This window comes from Pseudopipra pipra, chromosome 6 (genome assembly GCF_036250125.1).
Source record: "Pseudopipra pipra isolate bDixPip1 chromosome 6, bDixPip1.hap1, whole genome shotgun sequence".
NCBI classification, from domain to species: Eukaryota; Metazoa; Chordata; class Aves; order Passeriformes; family Pipridae; genus Pseudopipra; species Pseudopipra pipra.
This window is the reverse complement of record NC_087554.1, coordinates 38091433-38115949: the sequence shown is the minus strand read 5'-3', so window position 1 is coordinate 38115949 and position 24517 is coordinate 38091433. Positions and strand designations below refer to the sequence as shown.

Genomic DNA, 24517 nt, shown 5'->3' with positions numbered 1-24517 from the left:
TGATGTGTTACTGGCTGACATCCTCCGCAATATTCCAGCCTTAAGTCTTGTTCACATTCAATGGTGGCTGCAAAATTAGATGCTAGTTTTGAACATGTAGCCCTCAGAGCACATTTATATACATATACACACCAATTCTGAACAAATTATTTTTATGGTTGGCACTAGCTGCACCAGCATGTTTGAGAATCTGACAGATTTCTGCATATGTAATCAAGATCTCAGTAATCCTACATAATTAGCCCACATCAATTTTTCTAAAACAGTCATCTTTCTGTATAATAAGAGAGGATGTTTACAAGGCTCATTTATCTTTACAGTCAGTAATTTAATAAAACTGTGTTTCCAAGACCTGAACATTGAGTTAACAATCAGCAAATGAAGTTCTGGAGATAAGGAACTCATGAACACCTTGGTCAATGACTTTCCTTGCATAGGAAACTGCAAGCAAAAGTTCTACTGTATTTACTAGGAAACTTTTATCAGGATGAGGGTTTACCCAAACAATGAACACTAGTTGGCTCCTTTGAACTGCTTTTGGCCTACACTATTATGATCTCACAGGTACGTGTTTTATGTTCATTTTGGGGTGCTAGCAGTTGGGAGATACTGTTTTCAAAAGACCTTAAAGAAAAAGTCTTAATCCAGAACTACAAGTTTTCTTGATTGTGAAAAAGGGAGGGTAGCAAGAAGTCATTTTAGCATATTCCAGTGATTTATTCGTCCAACATTCTTTGTTCAAAATATTAAGAAAGAGTGCTTTTATATGTACACTTAAATATATAATATATGTGTGTTTACATTAATTAAAAAAAAACAGACTGAAATGGTCAAGTCAAGGGAAAACAGTTAAAATTAATGCTTTCTTGAAGTACAAAACTAGGATGTTTGAACTATAAGTGAATGGCTTCATATTCATATTTCCTAGTCACTAGAAGAAAAATTATTATAGAGGTCTTGCAGAGGTATGAATACACTATAAAGATTCTTCCTTGGAAGATGCTAAGAAATCAAATTGTATAAAGCCACTGGAGGAGAAAAGCCTAAAGAATAAAGGATACATTACATTTTTTTAAATCCAGATAACAGATTACTATTAAATAATGTTAGGTAGTCCTATGAACAAACCATAATTTGGATAAATTATCCAGAATCCATTATTTTTGCATTCATATATGATAAAAGCAAATATATAGAGAGAGAGTTTTTCCCTGCCTCTTGGCCTAGGAAAAAAAATCCTGGTTAACTAGAAGTAAGAAAAAGTATATCATGTAAAAAAAAACACAGATCAGTGAGAATAAAACAACAAAAAGAATAGTTCCCTACCCATTACTTCCCACTGTGTGAACTTTTGACATATCAGCAAACTCTTCCTTTCGCTTGCTACTACTGTTGTACTGCTCACTGTACAGTTTTAAGGACATCTGTTCAACAGCATCTCTTTGTGCTTCCAGGTAGCATAGCTGAACCTCAGCCTAGAAAAAGAAAACAAAGAGAGGAAAACACAAAACACAACATTTAAAAAAAAATTCAGAAAGAATACATTTAAAACAAATACTTTTGGACGGCAACAATTTTAACCAAATGATTCACATAATGATTCACATAATCATTTTCCTCCTTGCATGACAGTGAAAAAGGCTGAACCATTAAGTCAGAGAAAAAGTACACCATAATCCCAAATGCCAGAAATTAACTATTTAGGTTTCTATCAGAGAAACTGTTATATATTCCATGAGATGTATAGCCAATCAAATCCTGCTTAAAAATATCTGGACAAGAATAAAAAAGATATTAGGAACTAAGCACTAATAGAACAGGTAGATATATAAAATTACATTTCTTACAGGCCTCAAGACTGATATTGTTGACAATTTGCTTGTGCTTCCTAATTAATGAAAGCCATATTGCTACAGGTATTTTTCTTTCAAATAGTAAGTGTAAATAAACCCAAGCAAATTGGCATTATTCACATTCTGCTTTCTGGTGCACACTGATTACTCAGCAATTTTAATTGCAAGGAAAAAGCCAATAAGTGAGATATACTGTTTTCCATCAGACTCTGTGCCTGGCCAGAAGAATGTTGAATAATATTTGACATTATAACTGATTGAATAGACACTTTATTTATTGCAGCTGTGGTAATCAGTATGCTTCTGAGGCTCAGAGAACCAGATGATACAAGGATAAAATCTGCTGTTTGCCACACTTGCCCCTAGGAATAGTACAAAAAACAGAGGGTAGAGTAAGTTCAAAAGCATTGTGACCAGTATGCTATTGTTTTCTTTTAATATACTTCATTGAAAGAAAAAAGCATTACAAATTCTGATGATGCTTCAAAAACGGCTACTGCAGTGTAACTACATACTTTTATTTCCATTAGGAGTGGAATGCCTGCTTAACTATTTGGTGCTATGGCAAGAAAATGCAATGAGAATGGAGGAAATTTTATGTAAGGACTCCTGTATTTTCTGCTGTGGGAAGCCAGGAATTGAAAAGTTTGTTTGTCTGCTGACAGCTTGACAGTTGCCAATCAACAGCAGCCATAAAGAGAAAGTAGTGAAATGGTTAGAGAGAAGAAGGGTAATCTGCAAAATGTAGGAAAAGTGCAACCAAGTGAAGGGAAACAGGCACTGAAGAATGTCAGTAGGGAAAGTCTGAAGGAAAGCTGGAATGTCTTTATAAACTAGCAGTTTCCTATATTTGCTTATGCCTTGCCTTGGTGCAATTTTTGCTGAGTAATAATGGAGGCCATTTAGAAATTCAATTTCCTTTTAAAATTTCTCATTCAAACAGTGAGATTAGTTATGTTTTTCAGTAAACCCCAAAATGTTTTCGAGAAATTAAAAACCCAAACAAACAAAACAAAAAACCAGAAAATACAGAAATTATTAGTAATTTTCCAAGGAGGTAAAAGATAAAAATTCCAATTAATCCATGCAGGTCTTTAAGTGTGTAAATAAATGTAATTTTTTTTAAATTACATATTTAAAAGGCTTTCATACATACTTTAAAATAGTGGAAAATTAAAACACAAAAGGTTACCGATGAAGAAACATTACCTGAATAGAAGACTAACTAGCTGGATGTGTCCAGTTAGAGTACAATGGTAAGGTCTGAGAAAGCTATAAGACTTTTCTGCTTTCTCAGAAACTGTAATTAAAACTGCTGTTTATATAACCCAGAAATGACCAAAGGCAGCAAATAAACAAACATCATCACCTTCCTGTTTCCCTTACACCCCCAAGTCCATTTTCCTCTGAGTTGATAAACAGTCCATTTCTACAGTATACAGGGGGTCCTGAACAAATTTCTTTTTTTTTTTTTTGGAAGGATTCCTCATCAGTAAGAATAGTGTTCCAGTTCAGTATTTTGTATTGTCCACATAAGGCTATTAATTTGTTCTTTTGACGTATTCTTCCCAATGAGTTATCCACTCATTGTTTTTATTTTAGTTATAGTTGACATGATACATTCAGTCTAAAGCACTGTTGCCAGTGACCAGTAAATTTCTAAAACAATTAGATCTAGAAACTAAAATCTGTGACTGTTTTAAGCCTAGAGGGGAAATCTTGTGGAAAACTTGAAGTAAAATATTTTCCCAATTTTCAGGGTGGGTTTGTAAATCAAGATAAGTAATTCTTGCTTTTTCTACAGGTTTTGGGTGGGGTTTAGGTTGGGGGTTTGGTGGTTTTTTGGCTGTTGTTGAAATTATGTACACAACCTCCCAACCCGGTACTCTAAAGAGAGGGAATTCACATGTAGCCTAAACTCTGGAATATCACATATATGAATTAAAATTCAGCTCTGAATTATAAGAACACATGTTATTTCTCAAATAGCACAACTATCCCAATAATTGAGATTTTTTTTCTTGCATTTTCTTATTTGCCTCCCTATAATTTCCTCTATATTTTAAAATAAGAAATTGGAAAAATAAAGGCAGCAGCTTTTCACAGATCTCTCATTTTCTGTTCACTTGCAAAAATATTTGTAAATAGGCAAGTCAATAATGTATACAGAAAACAGGAGAAGAAAAAGAAAGATGAAATAGAATACTGGGGGAAAGGAAACACAGGATGGAAAGAGTAAGTAAATATAGGGAGAGGAATGAATAATAATCCACTATTTCTTCCTCACAAATATAGGACGCTCCTGTACTAAGGATTATAAACTCCATCAACATCATACTCTACGAACCCTGAATACAACCCAGTTCTTGTACATCAGAAATATGATCCCTCCATAAATCAACTATTTTTGTTTTTAAACCCAATTTCTGTCTTCAGTGTTTGTGAACAATTACAGCAACTCAAACTCAGACAGCATACAGTTTCAGATGGATCTCTCTGATTTCTTTTCTGTATGTATTCATCCATCTCACTGTTGTACTTAAGCATTTTTTGGTCCCTGTTATACTGATATCAACTGCAAATCCAAAGAGGCTTTGAAGACCTTGAGTAGGTATTGATCAGTTTAAGTCTCAAAAAAGTACATTCTGCAGAAGCTGACCTAACAGGTACAAGGCATACTATAGAAAATAGTACACTGCACAGATACATAATAAATCTACTGCAGTTTATTTTCAATTTAAAATCTTTACTGGTAATGAAGGACTAGTTTTGCAGTATTCTGGGAGAATAAAGTAGAAACTTTATCAATTGCTAATCAAATATAGAAAAGTTACTTGTTTTATCCTACATTAAATGTTCATTTTCAGATTGCTCTGCATATGCTTTCTTATTACTTAACTTTTAAGAACTTAATCTCTATCACAAACACACCTCTATGGACATGGATATCTAGAAAATCCTGAGAAAGTCTACTGGGATAGGCGTCATCCCAAATATAGGTAATGGGAATTGGGTGAGAGGCAATCATTAATTTACTCTTACTGCCCCATCCCAGAAGTGGAATTCAGTTCCTTCTTTTTTTTTTTTTTTTTTTCCAGAGGATGTAGCACATCAGAATATGTGAAAAATTGAACATGGGAAAAAAAAAAAAGCCAAGAAATGATACTCAGCAATTGTTTTTCACTTCATGGTCCTCTTCTAAGTGACCATTTTTGCAATAGAAAGGCAATAAAGATAGTGGTAATGATCCTCTTACACACTTGTATAGATTCTCTACCTACCAGGATGGAGTGAGTTTAAAATATTCTATTGTAAATTAAACTGAGATATTCCCAATAATCAAATGACAAAATGCTCTCATTTTCCTGAACTTGCAGGGTCCAATCTCTGAACAAGACTATGAAAAACCAGTAGTCTCTGCAGGAAAACAGTGAAAAAAATCTAGACTAGTGCCAAATATTCAGTTCTAGTAATTGATGGCAAATAATTTCAAAGCTATTGTTAGAAAGCCCATTTTCTAAAAAACAAGACCTTATAAATAAACTGAGGGAGCCTGGGGTGCAAAATCTGTTCCTTAAGACTGGCTTTGCATGACAACATAGAATGTCCTTTACTATACAGATCACTACATAACACAAAGGGGTAATCAGTGACAATACAAATCAATGAAAATACATTGCATTTCTTGTTAGACCTACATGTTGGAATGACCTTATGCTGAAGTGGAGAAAGACAAGACAAGGGATAATGGCTGTTACTGTGGGAGGAAGGAGATTGAAAGGTTATATTGTATACAGAGTGTGAAATGACTTAAAATTTACACCAATGTAAATTGGAGAAGGGAACTCAGAGCTAGTGTTGCTCTGCTGCAATTTTTTTTTTATATTGGAATGTACGAAAATAAATATCACTGAATTGGTTTTGAAAGGGAAGTATTTTCAGACACTCTTTCCCAGCGAGCAAAAGTCTTTTGTTACGAACTCTGTTTCTGTAAGCAAACTATCCTGTGTTTCAAATATAGAAATTATAATACATTCAGTTGAATTTGAATTATAAAAGTATCCTATCTTGCATTATCCTTTCTCTAAAGTTCTGTAAAAAAGCTATACTGCTGCCACACTACACTGTGAGAATTAGTGAGAAATACAGACATAGTTCAGTTCCTCTCCCATTATTTGAACTTCAGCTGTTTATGTATTATGTTTATTAAATTAAAGCACCAATTCCAGTTTCTGCCAAACAAGAGGTGGTGAGATGCTCCTATGCAGCATGTAGATTTAGAATACTAGCTATATGTATATTTTATAGAAGCGCATACTTAGCTGTCTCATTCTAAAAGGATGCACTTCTGAGCTTGTCACGGTATATCTTTGCAGTTGGTCAGTTTCTTGAGAAATAAAACTGAGAGCAATTCCTTGCCAGAAATAAGTTGATCAGAGTAGCATTTATGTGGTTAAATACTTAAGCCTTTTTTGTCGCTTTCTGTCACAATATTCTGGCTACTGCTCCACATTATAAAGTTCTGGAGAAGGCTTTATTACAGAATATGAAAAAGACCCTGGCTCTGTCAGAGTATAGCTACTGAATAAAATTATGGTGAGAAGTATATGCCTCAAAGTATCTTCCATGGAGATGTAGATTACAGAAAGAGTTCTTCAGCAGGCAAGAGTTTGACCAAAGGCATCACTCCATTCCTACACTGAGCCAACAGGTCTTCTGTTGATGAAAACGCTTAAGGTAGAAGCAGTGCTTCTAAGAAGTCACTGCAGCATTTCAAATGGCATTGTACAACAGAATCGTAGGGTCATTTAGGTTGGAAATGCCTTTAAGGTCATCAGTCCATAGCTTGGCAGCGTTAGGCTTCTTGGACTTCAAGTGACTGCTTCCACCCCTAAGTGTAGGCATTTCTCCCCCACACACATAATTAAAACAGGGACCTTGCTGCTGTTGACTACTTTCTTAGTCTGTTACCCTTCCTGCTTTTGGCTTCCTTGCCTCTTCCATCCTTGATCTTGCACACTCTCTCCAGGACCAAATCAGATTAAAAAATAGTCCTATATCATGAAATATGTTTACTGAGAGCTGAATATTTGAGAGTCCTATTACAAAGGACACACTGTGTTGTGATCATGCAGGAAATTAATTTTGTTAATCAGGGCATGCTTGTTACCAGTAAAAATCTTAGCAAAGTGTTTTTATCATTATAAATCTCAGAAATGCTTTTATATCAGGAATAACTTTATCACTTTGTTTTTCAGTATACTAAAACCATCACAATAACATCAAATCTCCACACAGAACGAGCAGAATTACAAGGCAACAACATCGTTGCATATCAAGGTACTTAAATTCATTGTAGAGTTTAAGTAGAAGCAGTAACAGCACAGTGAATTGTAGGTCCATCCACAGAAGCCATAAAATGAAATTTTAGACAGGCAGGGTTGTGTTATAGCAAGCAGAACTTCAGGCAGTTCTCAGAGCCAACAGAAATAATAAGAGAGGAAAAAAGGGGGGGGGGGGGAAAGCCTGTAAATAAGAGCAATACTTTTTTGCAGGGTTTCCTTTGGCTTTCAGAAATACATGACCTGTGACTTCAGGACTGTGGAGCACAAATGCAATCAGTAGCATGGCCTCAGCAGCATTGTCCGACCAAATCCATGGAGATGCCATGATCATGCTGTTAATTTAAAATCTAGACCTCTGGTGTCTTAATTCCTGACTGTTCACCTGGCCTTTCATTATGTTTGGTGTAACATTAAACACTACACAAGAGCATGGCATGCCCTGTGCATCAAACAGATCTCAGCTATGTACACAGAGAAGTTCCCTATATTACAAATACCGAAAAGCATTGAAGAAAAGTATGAAAGGATTAACCTCTTCAGGGACTTCCAAGACTGAATAATTTCTGACAATAGCCTCCAAAAATGTCCAGGTAAAAAAAAGTTTTTGTAACAATGGGAATTGAACAATTGCCAGGATCTTTTGCTACTTTTCTAGTCTTGTAGGTCTGTATCTCCAGCCTGCAGAAACGAGTGACAGGCAGGATGCAAAAGAAGAGATTTTAATAATTGGGAGGCCAGGTGGGGAGCAGGTTTGCTCTGAAAATGGAAAGGGCTGCGGTGATAGAAGAGCGCTCATCAAAACTATATAGAAGATACAAATTAACAAGGATGCAGATCCAGCCTAACCCATCAACATAACAGAGTGCATTTCTTCAAAACTGCCACATGCCTTCCAGCTCCTTCAGTGACGCCTCTTCACATACCACAATAACAGTAAGCCTAAACAGTCACATTCTTAAAAGCCCAGAATCTGTCCTATTAAATTAGAAGTTCATCAACATAACCATGGTTTCTTTCCTGTTAGTCAGAGAAAACAATTTATTTTAGGAGGCCAGAAGACAAACATGTTGTACATATAGAAGGCTGAAAAACTTTCTGTGCCAGCCTCAAGATTCTCAAGTCAAGAAGAGGATAAACTAGTCATGCACAGAAAGTCTTTCTTCAATGTGCTAAAATTATAAACTTACTTACTTAAAACCTCCACTATTTACACTGTTCTGATTGTTCCAAACATTTCCTGTGTTTGCACTTCTAGAGTAGTGAAGTGTTAAATAGAGATTGTTAAAGAGTCTGCCTATCATCCAATGCACTCATACTTCTAAAAATCATGCTCCCCTAAAAGGCTTGTGTACCAAACCATGTGGACAGGCAAATCACCTAGCTCAGTCTGTAGGCTGAGCATTCAAAGTGGCCATGCCCTTAAGGTTAGAGGTACCCATGCTCAGAATTCAGGACAGCACACTTGTGCAAGAGAAATTCCAGGGTGCTGGTGCACATTCCTCCTCCCCCAGCCCTGCAGCAGATTGACAGATATATGTCTATGTAAAAACAGTGAGAGAAGGTAGGTCTCGCAAAACCAATACTTCCCACGGAAAACTATCCAACACATCCCAGAAAGGCACGAATGAGCTAATAAAAATGTTATGGCCTTTTCCTTGGAAATTTTGCTCAGAGATCTACTTTGTGCATATTTTGGAGAAATCCCTTTTCTCCCCTTTGGGAGCTGTACTGCCTTACAGTGAAGCAAAACCTGATGAGTTATTTACAGAAAGTGGTTTCCAAGTTGTCTGAATTTAATATATTGAAAAATCTTACTTGGAAACAAATAGAAAATAATTGTTTACTTCTTTAAACTTTCATTCTGAAGTTACTTTAGTAATATGCATTGAGTTTTAATTAATTTTACCATACTATAATAGTATTTCTGGTTTGTTTTGCTATCTTTTCATGAACAGTGATTTTTTTGCATAATTCTGTTATTTATGCTGAAAGGAACTTACAGAAAATGTAGAAATTACTAATAAGAGAATGCCATATTACATAAAAATTGAAAATATTTTTTCTGTAATACTACATCATTTGTGAGCACTTTACATAGTAATTATTTTTAGTAGTACATAAACAGCTTGATTTTTTCCAAGTAGCTCCATTTTAAACTTCTATATGCTTGAGAAATGTTTCATATCTATTAACCTAATCATTACAAATACATATCTAAGTTTTCAAACAACTGGTTCCAAAATTTCCTAGACATATCAACTCACAAAACTGCAGAAGTTTTGATCTAAAATCTACTTCTGATTCAATATTTTGAGTCAAATATTTTGAGAGGTTTGATAGTGTCAAACATTTTCAAGTCAAAACTCCTACACTGACTGTACCTCAAAGACGCTCATTGAATGCTTATTTGACTTGTTCTGAAACTGAAGGTGATTCTTTCCATGCCTAGATAGTCTGTTTGATGTTATATTACCCCTAGAGATGCAAATGTTTTCTTATTCCTTCTTTCTCCTCCTACAGCAAGAAATTACAGGGGAGTTTTTAACAGCTTTTTAGATATTGAGCTATTTATAACATAAACTTGTGCAATATGAACACAAGACTGTCTCCACTGCAAGATTAAGTAAGAATATTCAGACTATGAAGTAGGATAAAAACTAAATGTCACTAATTTATTTAATAACAGCAGGGAAATGCAGGCTAAGTATTTTTCTCTGTAGATATTTTTTCCTATCCATATATATGTGATATATATATATATATATATATATATATATATGTTTCTTTGGGTTTTGAGGAAAATTAGAAGCAGAAAACAAAAAACAGAATTTTGAGGAAATTTTAAAAAATATTATTAGTAAAAATATTAGGAATTATTGTAGCAACAGCAAAACATATAGCTTAATATGTTGATTTGTACAACCACCGTGCCGTGTATAAAAAGCAGACACAAGCTGCTGCTCCTTTGAGTTTATTTATGATCCTCAGATGAGGAGCCTCTTGAAGAACCTGACACTTACTGAGGTAGAGGGAACTGTAAAAAGATAACTGTTTTAAACATAAAATATTTGTATTGCTAAGAGGTCAGCTTTGCCACTGCTGACTTCATTGCAATTTGCATACTATTAAAGCATTACCCGTAATGTTTGTAAAATTTAATTTTAAAGCTATGCTGTTAAAGATGTTTGCTGAATTGTAAGCACCTAGGACATTTGGGAAATTTGCTAAAACTACGATAGTTACAGTATTTCTGCCTTACTTTGCTTTTTATTTAATCCCCCCACAAACACACACTATTTTCTTCCATTTTATGACAATGAATCTCATTTTAATGTAAGCTGAGAAACTTGAAAAGAAGTATACTACAACAGTACAGTAATGGAGATAACTTTCTCTTTTATTCTCAATATATTTAATTTTGTTAAAAATGTCACTAACTTATTTATTTACTTTTGCTGGAGGCTGAGATCCAATTATACTCCTATAGACTAGAGGTGATGGTTATGATTTTCTACTTCACTCTAATTCAGGCTTTCTCATTAAATCTCACAGCTCGGTAATCATAGTCATCACATTTGTGTTTCAGTGCTGCATTCACACTCACACTCTCTTTCCCTGGATTTCCATCCTCCTTCCCTCACCCCATCCCCCAAGATCTTTATTTACTCCCTGGTAGAAACAGCAAAATTAAAGATGTATAATGTGCAGATACAATCTTTGCTTCCTTTTCTCTGCCAGACTAGCACTCTAAAATACACTTCTTTTGGGAAGTACTGACATTAACTCAGTTACTATAGTACATGAACTACCATTCCACTTTGAAGCACTACAGAAAAGTTGTCCTTAGACGATAATGGAAAGGATAGAGTAACACAGGAACAACAAGAATTACTTTACATACTAATAACAACAATTTAGTTATCAAAACAGTACAGAACAAGCATGCCTTTATAGTATTCTTTAAAAAATTTAGCTTCCTAGGGTTCTAATAGTTTTTTTCCTATGGTTCAGGAATGCACAGTAGCACTCAGCCCAGTGCCTGTATCCTTATTTCAAAGAGAATCATTCAAACCGACATCCACCCTGTCAAGAATCTTGACTTTGAGCTGCTAATGCAGAATAAAAATCAATATAAATTTTGATCATTTGATGAATATTTACTTCTTTCTTTCAAGCCTAGGGATTTAGAATGGAAAACTGCTGAATCAAGTCATTTTATTTTTTTTGTGTTTGTGCCAACACCAATTTACTACCCTCCTGAAAGTTCCTGAACAAGATGTCTCATGTGGCATACGTGTTGGTTTTTTCTGTCAATCATAACTGTGTGCCAGTAGGGAACCATAAACATTTTCCTTTCATACTCTTAGTTCTCCAAAAAGGAATATTTTGATTACTTCCTTGGAAAAGGTAAACTTGTCTTATTTAGACACACTGTAAAATGCCTATGTCTATTTTTCTAGGACAGCTGCTGTGCCTAAATTGATACTATCCATTAAATATTTTCTTTTCAGTATGAGTTGCCTCACGTAAAGAAGCAGTGTACAATCACTGCAAACAAAGCTTAGCAACACAAAACAAATAAAGATCTATATTGACATTATCACTTTCTCCATATATTTTCTGAAAAACTGCATGAAAATTCTGACCAGTATAATCCACACCAAATGTTTGTGAAAATGAAGATAGCAGGAGATAAATAGATCTCACAAGCGGGCAATTAAGATGTGACTCTAGTTTGCATTTCATCTTTAAAAGAAATTTACCTTCAATCTCAAAAAAAAAAGAGCTTATAAAAAAAGTTTATGCAAAGTTCCATAGTTTCCATAGTGACTGGTGTGGGGGTGAGGGAATAGAGAGAAAAGGAAAAATGATGCTTCTAAATTTGAAAAAGACCTAGATTAGTTTAACAAGAACTGTAAATGCAAGCAATTTTCATCTTGAAAAATTTTTTTATATATGAGTCAGTGGCAGACGGGCTTTATCTTAAGCAGCAATTTTGTTGGTCTCTTATAAATTAAATAAAAGTGGCAGCAGCTGTCTTTTGGGAGGCTGATATAGGCTTGTATAGTCATATGATATTACGTAAACAGATGTTTTAAATAAAATAAAATATTTAGATTGCTAGATACCTTGCTAGATACAAAGGCAATTATAGGATGTCTTTGTTAAATTAAATTTCTCATTCTTTTGAGGAAAAAAAAGGGAATTGTCCTGGAAACGGTACCAACAGGAAATGATTCTATATCTAAAACAGCTGGAGACTGTAACTAATATAAATTTACTTGAAAATAAAAATTCTCTATGCCTCTAGAGACATGCAGCACCATGCAGTAAAACCAGATGTGATAAAATTATTTTTAAAAAGTCAGTTTACAAATATATAAAAAATATTAATATATGATCCACTCTTGTAGTGAGACTGCTCAAGGCTAAGACAAAGTAAGAGAACAATTAAAGCCCTAAAATGTAAGAAAAGCGACATTTCTTTTCTAACAATAAAAAATGTCCTTTTTTCCATGAATGTTGCCTTTTCAGAAACATGTCAGACACCTTACTTTGACAACGATTCTAATGTGATAACACTTCATTGCATTACCAAGACAAAATTTAGTGGAAACCTTTTATCTCAGCACTTCAAGGTAGATTTTGATTCATATCTATGTTATATGTGTCAAAGTTCCAAAAATAACTTTAAAAATAAAGCCAATATCCAGTGCTCAAATTCCTTAGATACTTTAAGTAAGTATAAGCATATAAGGGAATTTTTCCAGAGCAAAGACTGCACAACTGGGTCTTATAGGAACACTTCAAAAAATATACCATACATTTTAGCCCATGACTGATGTGACTCAACCAACTTGCTCTTTCCATTCTTGTTGAAAACGTCACGGTATAACAGACTGTATTCTGTGTACTTGTAGTTTTACTCTTCTTCAAGGCCTCTGTTACTCCAGGCCCAAACCTGCACAGCTGATTTGGCTAAAGCACCTAAGGTCTTAACCTATAAAGAAAACACTCTAGGAGGAGAATGAATGCCAAAATATAAGAATAAGAATTTTACAGTTGTACCTTTCAAATCACCATTGACAAAAATCCACCCAAATTTGCATGGCCACCTTCTTCCTTCCTTGTTCCCTAATTGCTCATTCACAGTGCTTTTTAAGTAATATTATTTCATAATTTCAACAATGAATTAAATGTTTTTCCTTCTCTCACACTTAAGAAAAACAGCCCAGGTAAATAAAACCAAATGAAGCGTGCTCAAGATATTGGAAGTGCTATATTAGAGTCCCTATATAGCAAGAGCAGTAAATGGTATTAAAGATTCCTTTCAGAAAGCTTCAGGTAGGATTGCTTTCATTTTTTCCAGTAGCCTTAATTGGCTAAGTGCCTTTGGGCCAACTAATACCCAGAGAGACCTAATCTCAGTAATCTTGTAAATACAATGATTTCAACAGATTTGCATCAAAGACATGACCATTACATGAGATGCTGCCTGTTTGGTGCTGTATTATTTCTCATTTAGAATATAGTTAAAATTGCCATATTAATACAAGATTTATTATTACAGTGTTCTGTGCTACGAAGGGTCCAACAAACAGAAGATACTTGGCTATTTTTATTACAGTTTAGACAGGTGTTTAAATGGATATGAACAAACATTTTAAATTCAGAAGGAAAAGGAACCAGACTGAGAATAGCAAAATCACCCCTCTCAAGTTATAGATGTCAAAAGATTTCAAAGGTATGTAAAAAATGTTCATGTCACTACATAATCACAGAATTTAACCTTTTTTTCTTCAACATTAGGAAATATAACTCAGATCAAAATAACATATCACAGCATAATAGTCATACCTGCTGCATACCTGACCCATGAAAATGTGACTTTTCTGCAGCTAAAATATGATGCATATTGACTCAAGGAGCCTGAAGTACAACTACTACAAAAAATATGTCAAGGGAAAGCTTTAATTAAAAGATGCACATTTCCAGTAACCATAAATAAGACAATAATTACATTTTTACATTATACTGTTAAAGAAGTTGAGTATTACTACATGTGGATTTTGGACACAGATTACGATAGACCTTAATTTGTTTTTAGAGACAAAACAAGCATGAGTTCTAAACTATCTAATCACTGTACAACATAGTGTGGGACATAGGCTCCTTAGAAGTGAAAATAGCAACAAAAGCATTACACATTGATTAATCTAGACCCAAGAGAGGTCACAAAACGATAACTCAGAAGTCAGGGGTCATTAAAATAAGTATCTTCAATGCAGTTTGGTAAAAAAGTTTTATTCTAATCTCACAAATTTCTTAAACAGATTGACTGATACCGTGAGGATACTTTTGCTTTTGTCATAGCACTAATTAAAATGGAAGAATTAAGCCAGAGTGTTACAATAGAATATTAGAGGTTTTATTAACAGGCACAGGCAATATATAAAGAGTCAGCATCCATGTAGTGGGATGGTCCAAGGCCTAAGGGTATTTTTAGCAGGAAAATACATAGGTACGAGTGAGAGATCCTCATATATAGGCACACAGGTAATCTTGTGCTTCAGGTTCTCTTTGCTGAGCATGGTTGAAAACTGACTTTCCAGCAGTCTGTTTCCACAGAAGCCACATAGGAATAATGCTTAGAGATATTTTTGCATTACATATACAAAAAAAATTTTGTATTTGACTATAAATCCCTATATTTATTCTTCAGCTGTGTGTCCAAAGCAGCAAAAGTTAGTATGCTTTTTTCAGGGATCTTGGTTTCATTGTAACCAAACCATCAGTGTCTTATTGGAGTAGGCTCAGATTAAAAGTTCGAATCTTGGAGCTATCAGGAATAATTACCCTAGAAAGTTGTATGGTAGCAGGACATTATGGTCTTATTTATGGAGCTTAGGTAGAATTTCCAATCAGCATGATTGCATCTATTTCTAGTGCTTTGTTAATCGCTTCCTGAAGCTGCTCATTAAAGACTCCTATGTCAACACGTAATGCTGTGGCGGCTGAAACAGAGATTGGGAATACAATCACATCTCGTGGCTTGGCTGAGAAGTACACTGCAACATTGTGCACTTTATCACAAATGCTGTTTTCCCATTTGATAAAATGCCTTACCATGTCATGGAACAGTGGTCATTTATTTCAGAGGAACAAGCTGAATCTTCACCGTTAAATGCTGGATGTGAGCAAACATCATTCTATTTTTGTCTCCCTCAACAATGGAATTGCAGTGAGACCTAAGTACAGCAATTTAACATCTCTCTTACAACAGCCACAGAAGTGATGACAGCCCTAGACAATAATCACTTGCCAATACCATAGTACTTACCTACCAACTGTGAAAGCTCTCACAGCTGTAGTCAATAATTGAACCGACCAATTCCACTGTGCTGCATGTGATTGGTGATATTATCCCTTTAAGTGTGTTATTTAAGTTTGCAATGCAGTTAATTGAAACCCTACTAGATGCAAATCAAAAGTTTCAGTCTTAATTGAGATATTTTGAAAATTGAACCCATTGCTTCAGGCAGGTGCTACATGAGATTCCATTAATATAGGTAATTAACATTAGCCTCTGCTTTAATTAACATGCATACTTTAATTAGTAAAGCATTAACCAACATTAAAAAATCTGATCTTCATGCATCACAAAAACTGCAGAGTTATGACTGTGTTAGTTTTTCCAAGACTGTAAATCATACAACATATCAATACTTTTTTTTTAAATACATCAGATATTTTAAAAAGAGAAATAGACATATAAAATGTACATCCTTGTTTTAACTGAACACAAAACAGTGGAAAATATTTCTTAAGAATATCTGAAATATGAAAAAAGCTCACATAATACTTCAAAACTTTTGCCTGAAATTTATAAACATGTATATTATATTCATGTGTGTATCTAGTCAATTCATAAATTAAAATAATTCGGTTGTAATCAGATTCAGTGCTCACTATTAATTCTATGGTAGAATCCAAGACAGTGTTTTCCAGAGCTGGCATTTTAAAAACAAATGTCCTGTCAACAGTACTAGCTTTGCTTTCCCTCATACTTGTTTTAACATCATGATGTTTCCCAAAATAAGAAAGCCTATGACTGCAAACACGTTTGCAAACATGAACTGAATGTTTTCTTGAGTTTGCTAAGAGCCTTAAACATCTTCAAGAACTAGCCTGTTGCTCTGAAACTTTTTGTCCTACTGTGTCATAAAACCCACTGCTGAGTGCCATCACCTCTGGGATGTCAACCGGGGAGCTGAAGTGATACAACTGAGCTGGTTTAAGATCAGCCTGTCTGCACAGCAGGTCCCATTTACAGCTGTACAAGCTCTGTAATCAAGGGAACGTGCACAAGCAAGAGAACAAGTGCAGTTACACTCATGCTTTCAACCCAAATACAGGAATATTTCTTTGATACAAACAAGTTCTTTTTGACTCTGGACTTCTATTTTGCCTCTGAAGTTAAAAAGCATTTAGAAACGTAGTATATTCCCAGACATACATAACATAAGGAACTCCATTCAAGCCTGTGTAATTAAATGGCACAGAGCTCCAGTTTAAAAACCCTCTTTAAATAAAATTTAACATCAGTATCTTTCAGAATACTTTTCCAAACAGTGCAAAGATACCTTCATCTTCCTAATCCTTTCCTTCTGCTATGTATTTATCCATGTGATCCTGACAGCTTTGCTTTATGGTAAGTTCCACTTCTCCAACCTCATTATTACCTCAAAGAAGATTTCTGATCCACTCCACTCACTTTACTTCCTGTGTTTTCTTTCTCTATACCTTTCTCTATACAGGTGGGACATATATTAATTATTGTTATATAATGCTCATAAAAAGATACTGGATGTTTTGGCTTAAAAAATACAGTCAGTTTAACCATAGATCTGTTTCTACAATTTCTGCACGTTCTGAACCTCTACTGCATTTGGCAGTGAAAGGAACGGATGATGTTAAAGGACTACACACTCTATTCATATTGCATCCAAATATCTGCAGATCTCAAAGGCAGCATGTACATGTGCAGAGAAAAGACAATGTCCTTTCTGAAGCTCCTTACAAGTACAACATCAATGTCACATAAGGGCTGTGTTTGTTCCTTTTTGTTAAATGGGAAAGAACTTGAATGAAAGAAACATGAAGACAAAAAAATTCTTTAAAATTGGAAAGATTCACTTAATCAATTTTAAACACTTCTTCTCCATGGAGTAAATCCTGCATTGTGTTTCACATATTCATAGCATCTTAAATGTAAGGCTTTCCAAATTCTGAATCTACAATGCTTCCAGCTAAAAAAATCTAGATCTCTTTGGAGCAATTTGCCAGATTTTGTCAGATTCTGCAGGACATATTCTGGAATTTTGACAGTTCTCCCTGAAAGTAAAAGAGCATTACAGCTAAAAGAAACTTTGTTGAGTACTTTTCATGGCATGCTGTTGAATTCAATATATTTTATAACCTGCAAAACCACAGCTATACTGAAAGCAAAATTTATAGTTAAAAATCTGTCCTGACTTATATTTGAACAAATCACAGTGATCATGAAATTATTGTTTTCTGTAAAACAACGTGGTGATACTTTTAAAACAGTGATTTTCACAATACAGAGTCTATGCGTAGTCACGTTTACATGGAATGCTGAGTGAACCCAAAAATATTTTTTTTCTTATTTACTTGATTGAATTTAACTACATGTTTTTTCCATGGTAAGTAACAAAGAAATGAGAATAAAATATGTAAAAACTATGCTTAAAAAAGTTCTAAGCAGTGCCTTGAAAGGTAGACAGACTCATCCTGAGATGAAGAACCCACAGTGTATCGACCAAGGAGCTACAGGGAACAATGTGCATTACATTCATGACATCTTGAAAGATTTCTCCTTTTTTTTTCCCCAGTGAGGTCTTTATAGTGCTAAGGGTCAAAATCTTCTAGCACTTCTATTAAACTAGGTAAACCTAGAAAATGAAGTATTGGTAGTATTCTGTCAAAGTCAATGGCAATTTTTTTATTATTATTTCAAGCAAGCAGGGCTTCTTACAAATCATGTGACAAAAATTAATAAATATATCTCAACTTGTAATTTTAAAGGCAGGGATTCCAGACACTAAAATTCAACATATCTTTAAGATACAGAAGACATACTGTAACATAACTATCATGATATGGGGTTGCAAACCAAAAAAAATTTGAAAGCAAGCTCAGACGAGTCAATGAATTTTACTGCTCTAAGAACAACAGAGCCCCCTTTTATCATGAGGAGAACAAGACCATATATGGTCCAGTTATTAACTTGGGATGAAACTTGAAATGTCAGCCTTGCTTCTCCAATATTGCTGCAGGAAGGAAGGGCCAGGCACACCAAATGTCTTTTGTTCCCTGTGGGAGGTATATTTTGCCCTCTTGTACCAGCTGCCACTCCTTCTACACCAAGTTAGTCATTTGTAGCTATAGGTTTCCCACGATATAGACACAGGCAGGTGCAAACAGCAGGGTCATGTCTCCCATAGACAACCACCTATCTTGGGTCTTGCTGAGATCCATCCTTGAAGCTTTTTGTTCTTTTTCTGGCTCTAGAAGATTATCTAATAAATGATATTAAACTTTGCCTCCCTTATCTGTAGTTCATACTTGTCCTTACACCCTAAAGTTATGAGCGGTATTGTACCCTATAGGGCTTGACATGGTCTGAAGTAGAACTTTAAACATACCTGAAACAGTTCTGTAATTACTAAAAATAGATGGTGTGTGACATACTGCACCCAATGCCTTTTTGTTTAGAACTGTTATTTTCCTTAGGCTATGAAAATACATAGTTAACATCCTCTTATGAAGTGATAACTGTGAAGGATAACTATTATTTTTGTTTCTTGGAGGTTTATGGCAAATTTGGCAAATGTGACTTCCACTTACAAAAGTGCCAATGAATAAGAGAATTCAACTTTGGAGTTAGCTTACTAAGCCAATTTGTAAATCCTACCTTTTATTTTCCTATGTTTAAAATACCATGATATAGACACTGGAACATCAGAAACAGTCACTATGATTGGCATTTTTTAAAAAAGAGAGTAGAGCAGTGTGATCTTACAGTTCCAATTAATACCCATCTGAATTAAGTATTACCTATTTTTAATTACATAAAATCAACCCTGAACTTAAAATCCTACCACAAAATAGAAAGAGTCCAATGAAATGTTGATTTTTCGTGCTTGCATGGTTCTCCCAGAATCCTGGAAAGAGTCTTTCTTTCCATGTTGATCTTGCTGCTTGCCAATACTGACATTCACTATTTGTGTCTGTGGCAGAATTTTGCTCCCCACTTGATTTGCTGTCCTATTGAAATATTACCAGGAGCATGGGAAGTTTGCTGCCATGTTAAGAGAGAACACTTCCTGTTTCCACTTTTCTTCTTACCCATCTAATGGGAATGTGAACCTTAAAAATTCTCTGTAACTAACTTACATATTTTTCTTCATTACATAATGTAAAAAATAGAGAAACTTAATATTTCCTGTCAATAAATATATACACTGGCTACATTTGTGTTCAGTTTGTTTCATTGCTAATAATTTCCTGACAATATTTAAACACAGAATGATAATTTCATTCCAGGGTAAGACCTTCTGCAGTAAGTCAAAATACCCCAGGATTCACTGGCATTTTGCATCTTTATAGATAAAAAAAAACGGAAAAGAGAGTCTAGAAACTTAGCAGAAACTAGGGAAAAATTAAAGATAGGTAAGTTTTGATCATGTATTTCTTCTTGCCAATTGACATACATAATAGAAAATGGTAGAGAATAGGTTAAACAGTCTAAAAGGATTTTAACCTTAAATTTGACAGAAGCTAAATGGCTGTGACATTGGGTTCTTCTACTTTATTCCAGCTAGTAATCCACCTTCAAAGTTCCTGTCAGGTAAATGACCTTGTATTTCATTAACTGATAATTAAATGGATTTATTCCACTAACGGTTTTAATTAAAATGCTAGAAATATTGATTACCCCTCTCATCCTTATTCCCCCAGATGAAAAAAAGGTTTTAGGAATGTTTATTTAGAGAAGACAGAGAATTAAATTAGATTGAATCTCTATGAGACCTGAAGACTGGTTCTTTCATTTCTGCTGCTCAAGCAGAAAAAGGTTTCAATTTTTTGATGTTTGATTAATTATTTTGAAATCCATTTATGCTTACCTTGGTGTTTAATTAAAAATGTCATTTTTAGCATAATTTAATTGGCTATCTGTGGAAGACTAACTTCAAACTTATATTTAAAAAATGTTGTGGGGTTTTTCTAATTTGAGGTAAAAGAAACTTTTTACTTATTTGCTTTTGCTGTAAAGGTATCATCTCATGAATGAAGAACTAAGAAGGGATGAAGAACTGGATTTACTACATTTGAATATGAAGATACATATGCTTATGAGTAATGCAGCTTTATTTGGCTGTACACTTGAATCTATTACCAGTCATTTAGAATCTCTAATCTAACAAATATGGAGTGTGTGCCTCCAAATATTTTGGATTTATTGTTACTAACTTTAACAAAACTCTCTGCAGTGTGTCCAGAAATGCTTTTAGTATTGGCTGGAATCCTTAAGCACATGATTTAATATATAGTATGTATTACTGAAAAAAAGAATTCAGTTCAATTTATATTCAGCAAACAAATATTAGAAAGAAACACTAATTTGTTTGATTTTTTTTTAATTTATCTACCATGTGTGAGTATTTCTCTGTTTTCTTACCCTATTGTCTTACTGATCTAAAATTTGCTTTCTACATGAAATACTATTCCACCGAAGAACCAACTTTTTTTCTTAAGTGAGAAAGAGATTAAGATCAAACTGGTTTGTATCATTTCAATACCAAATAAAGATATGTTGTGGTCTTATAAGACCATATTTTGTTACCACTTGCTAGCTCTAAAATATATGTTCTAGAATTTTCAATATGGAAAGTTATAATAAAAATATGAACCAAATAACTAAAGCCCTAATTCTGTAAAACACAAGCTTAACTTCAAACACTTAATCTGTCCCATTGAAGGGCAACAGAATTTTTCCCATGGTTACCACTACACGGTGTGGACTTGCGGAAAGGTTTTGGTGACTCAAGATCATCACACCTATTTATTTTTCCTTTTGTGTTATTTACTTGTGAATGGAATGCTACATAAATATGGGTCAAAAACCTAAAAAAAATTTCACTATTATGAAAGACTAATTGCAGTAGGTTCTTGCATTTCAAGTGTGAAAAAGAGGAAAGGTCTCCTCTGCAGATATGACACTGGACTCTCAGGCTTGTCAAAAACACATTAATGATCTATTTTACACAGTCAGTATAATTTATATTTCTCCCCTCTTTGTTCAACTGTTTAATGAAGAAAAATTTCATAGCCTGATTCAAAGCCCAATGAATCAATTAAAATATTCTTAATCAAAATATTTGTCTCCAGAACTCCATTTCTTTACAGTTATTTTAAGAAGTCATGCAAATCTGAAATATGGTTAGGTGACAGTGACTTGTGTACAGCCATGAGTCATTTAAGCATGGGGTAGCTAAAGATCTTTCCAATGATTTACTGTCTAAAAATCATTGTTGCCCTTTAATAAATAACTGCAAAAAGCAAGTGACAAAAACCCCAAACCAGCTTATGTCTTCGTGAGCTGCAGAAGACTTACATTGAGGAGTTGAAGAAGATAAATTGTGCAGCATGATGCTGCCTTTCTGAAGTCACTGGATGTTCCACTCCCCTGATGTGCTCATTGTTACATTTTCAAAGCGCCGCACGTGGTTTTACTCATGCAGCTTTCCATGACATCAGTGCAAGTCCAGTAGCCAGCACACCAAGTCAGACTCTTTCCCACAAATGTACTCATGCAGAAACTTTATTCATACAGCACTATTTCCAAATTCACAGCAGCTACTCCAGTAATTACTCATTTCCGCTCACATAGGTTTGCAAGATGAGGTTGTTACTGCTTTTTGCTCGAGCTATGAAAGGGAATGGTAAAGTTGGACCTACTAACTTTCACAGACTGTTCCAGTGAAGGCAGCAAGGCCTTTCAAATCTTTAGGTCAAGCTTCTTTGACATACAGAATGCCACAACACATTCCTGTCTGCTTTCAGAGGACTAAAAAACTTGGTCACAGCATTTTATCTCTGAGTTACTCTTTTATTGTCTCTTTAATTTTGATTACTGTGAGTATAGGGAAACAAAGTATTATGTTATTTTCATTTAATTTTCTGCTATTGATTTGTTCAATGCTTAACAGGATCATTTTGCCATATTTGGTTACATTTTCTATTTTATTGTGCAAATTTATTAAACTACAGAAGAACCCTTGACCATGTGGTGCCTATAAAATAAAATTCTGACAAGATGATCTATTGTTTGTTTTCCTTGTCTACTTTCAATAATGATTTCCAAGAAAAATGCAAATAAAAAAGAAGTCACTGAATACGAGTAACTCCATTGTCCATGGACCAAAGACGTTGAAGCTTTTCAACAAAGAGCAATCACTATTCAAAACTACAGAAATTACACAGGCAAATCCATATAAAAGTGCTACCTTTACTACTGCTACTATTGGCAGTGATTGGTTTGTTTTCAGAGACCTGTGAAAAAATTTTTAAAGATGCACATGGCATAGGTTTTACCGCTTTTTTTTTTCCTGAACTCTCAGAAAATAGCCAAGATGAATAACTTTGTTTTTAACACTGATATATGACACATTTTAACCTGTCTACATACAAAAGTAGTGCTGTTAACAACTGCAACTTTCTTCAAGTATGCTATGAATCACTGTATTCCTTTTTCCTTTTTTCATGCACCATTGCCACTATCTTACCTTCAGCGGTTTTGCTAGATTTCAATGAAGATGGAACCAGAGGGCACACATTAGAATTTTATATCAGTTCAAGAAGGGGAGAGAAGAAAGACATATGAAGCTAGAATGACATTCATTGAAGGTTCCCTAGGGAAGATAACACATGTTTTTGTCTTTCACCTGCTAGGCATGCTAAATCAGTGCAATGATAAGCTAATTTATGAAATATATTTCATTGAAACCTGGACATCTTTACTGTTGCTAGTTTGGATATTAGCTTTTCAGAAATAAAAGACAACTAATTTAAAAGATGTTAAAAGACTGGTTTTCTTAGGTAATGCATACCATACATGTTCGCTGGGGCTCTGGATTTCAGTGCATAAACATTTTGAAAGCAGTTAGGATCAGGTGAAAGTTAAAATTTACACTCACAGCTCCTTAAGAAAAGGAGTAGCTTGCTTTCAAAACCAAAAGAAGATTCTACCCAATTTTTTTTTAAATGTACTGAAACAAACCCACAGGAGCCGCAAGAAAGATGACAGTGTGTCTTACCAAAACAGTGTCTCAGACACCTTCCATAACAGATGTGCAGCAATCCAATACTGAGGAGTTCATTTATTATCAAGGCAGTATAGGCTGCCTTTTGTTCCTCACAGAGTCCAATGCACAAAAGGTGGCTCTTCAGAAGAGACCTTTAGGCTACCTCTGTTCAGGGATTGCATTAAGACCTTTTTATTCTAGTTGTGGGAAAATGTATTATATGGTTGTTGATGGAACATGATGTTAACGTAAAAGTTTACAGTTTACTTCACCATCAAAAAGAACACTGGAAGATGTGATATTTCTGGTTTTGTTGAGGGCTATTTTGTGAACAAGAGCACCTCAACATTTTACAGTCCTTGCTGAACACACTCACAGGGAATTTAGAGACAGTCCATAATGCAGATGTAGAGATGTACAATTCAAAAAGCATGAACTAATGAGGTTAAATTTTATAAAGTATCCTAGCTGTCTTACAGATAATTGTGTTTAATTTTAACAGTTTCGTGATCAGACACAGATGTGAGCGTAATATCAAAGAGGATTTAATGCTTACAACAGTTATAGCTCATCATTTATTCTATTTATAATTTTGGTGGTGCATTAACAATTATCTTTTTTTATTCTTAAATAATCCAAGCAAAAGTTTTAAAGAAAAAATGTATTTTGAAATACTGGGCACATTTTCTGAATGTACTACTGGGACTTGAATATTTCTTGTTCAGAAAAAAAAGAAGCTTGGAGATATTAGAACATCCAGGAGCTTAACCACCACTAGTGAATATAGCTATGTTCACTAACCCCAGAACTAAAGACTGCAGTTCCCAAAACCTTTATCTTTAATCAGCCCTTTGACTGCAGCATTTGTTGGCCCCAATAGAGAGAGGAACTTTGGACTCATGAGAAGCTTCAGCAAGGTCAATGAAGC

General features: G+C 34.5%; 1 protein-coding gene across 9 annotated transcripts in view; it reads right to left on the bottom strand.

Annotated features, from left to right (window-relative positions):
- AKAP6 (A-kinase anchoring protein 6) overlaps positions 1-24517 on the bottom strand; it is a 314923-nt gene that overhangs the window by 128836 nt on the left and 161570 nt on the right. For all 9 annotated transcript variants that reach the window (XR_010431376.1, XM_064658568.1, XM_064658567.1 and 6 more), the window contains one exon: positions 1327-1475. Coding sequence is in view for 8 of the 9 variants with exons in the window: in XM_064658568.1 (XP_064514638.1) it covers positions 1327-1475 (149 nt within the window). In the remaining variant the exon portion in view is untranslated. The remainder of the gene's footprint in view (positions 1-1326; positions 1476-24517) is intronic.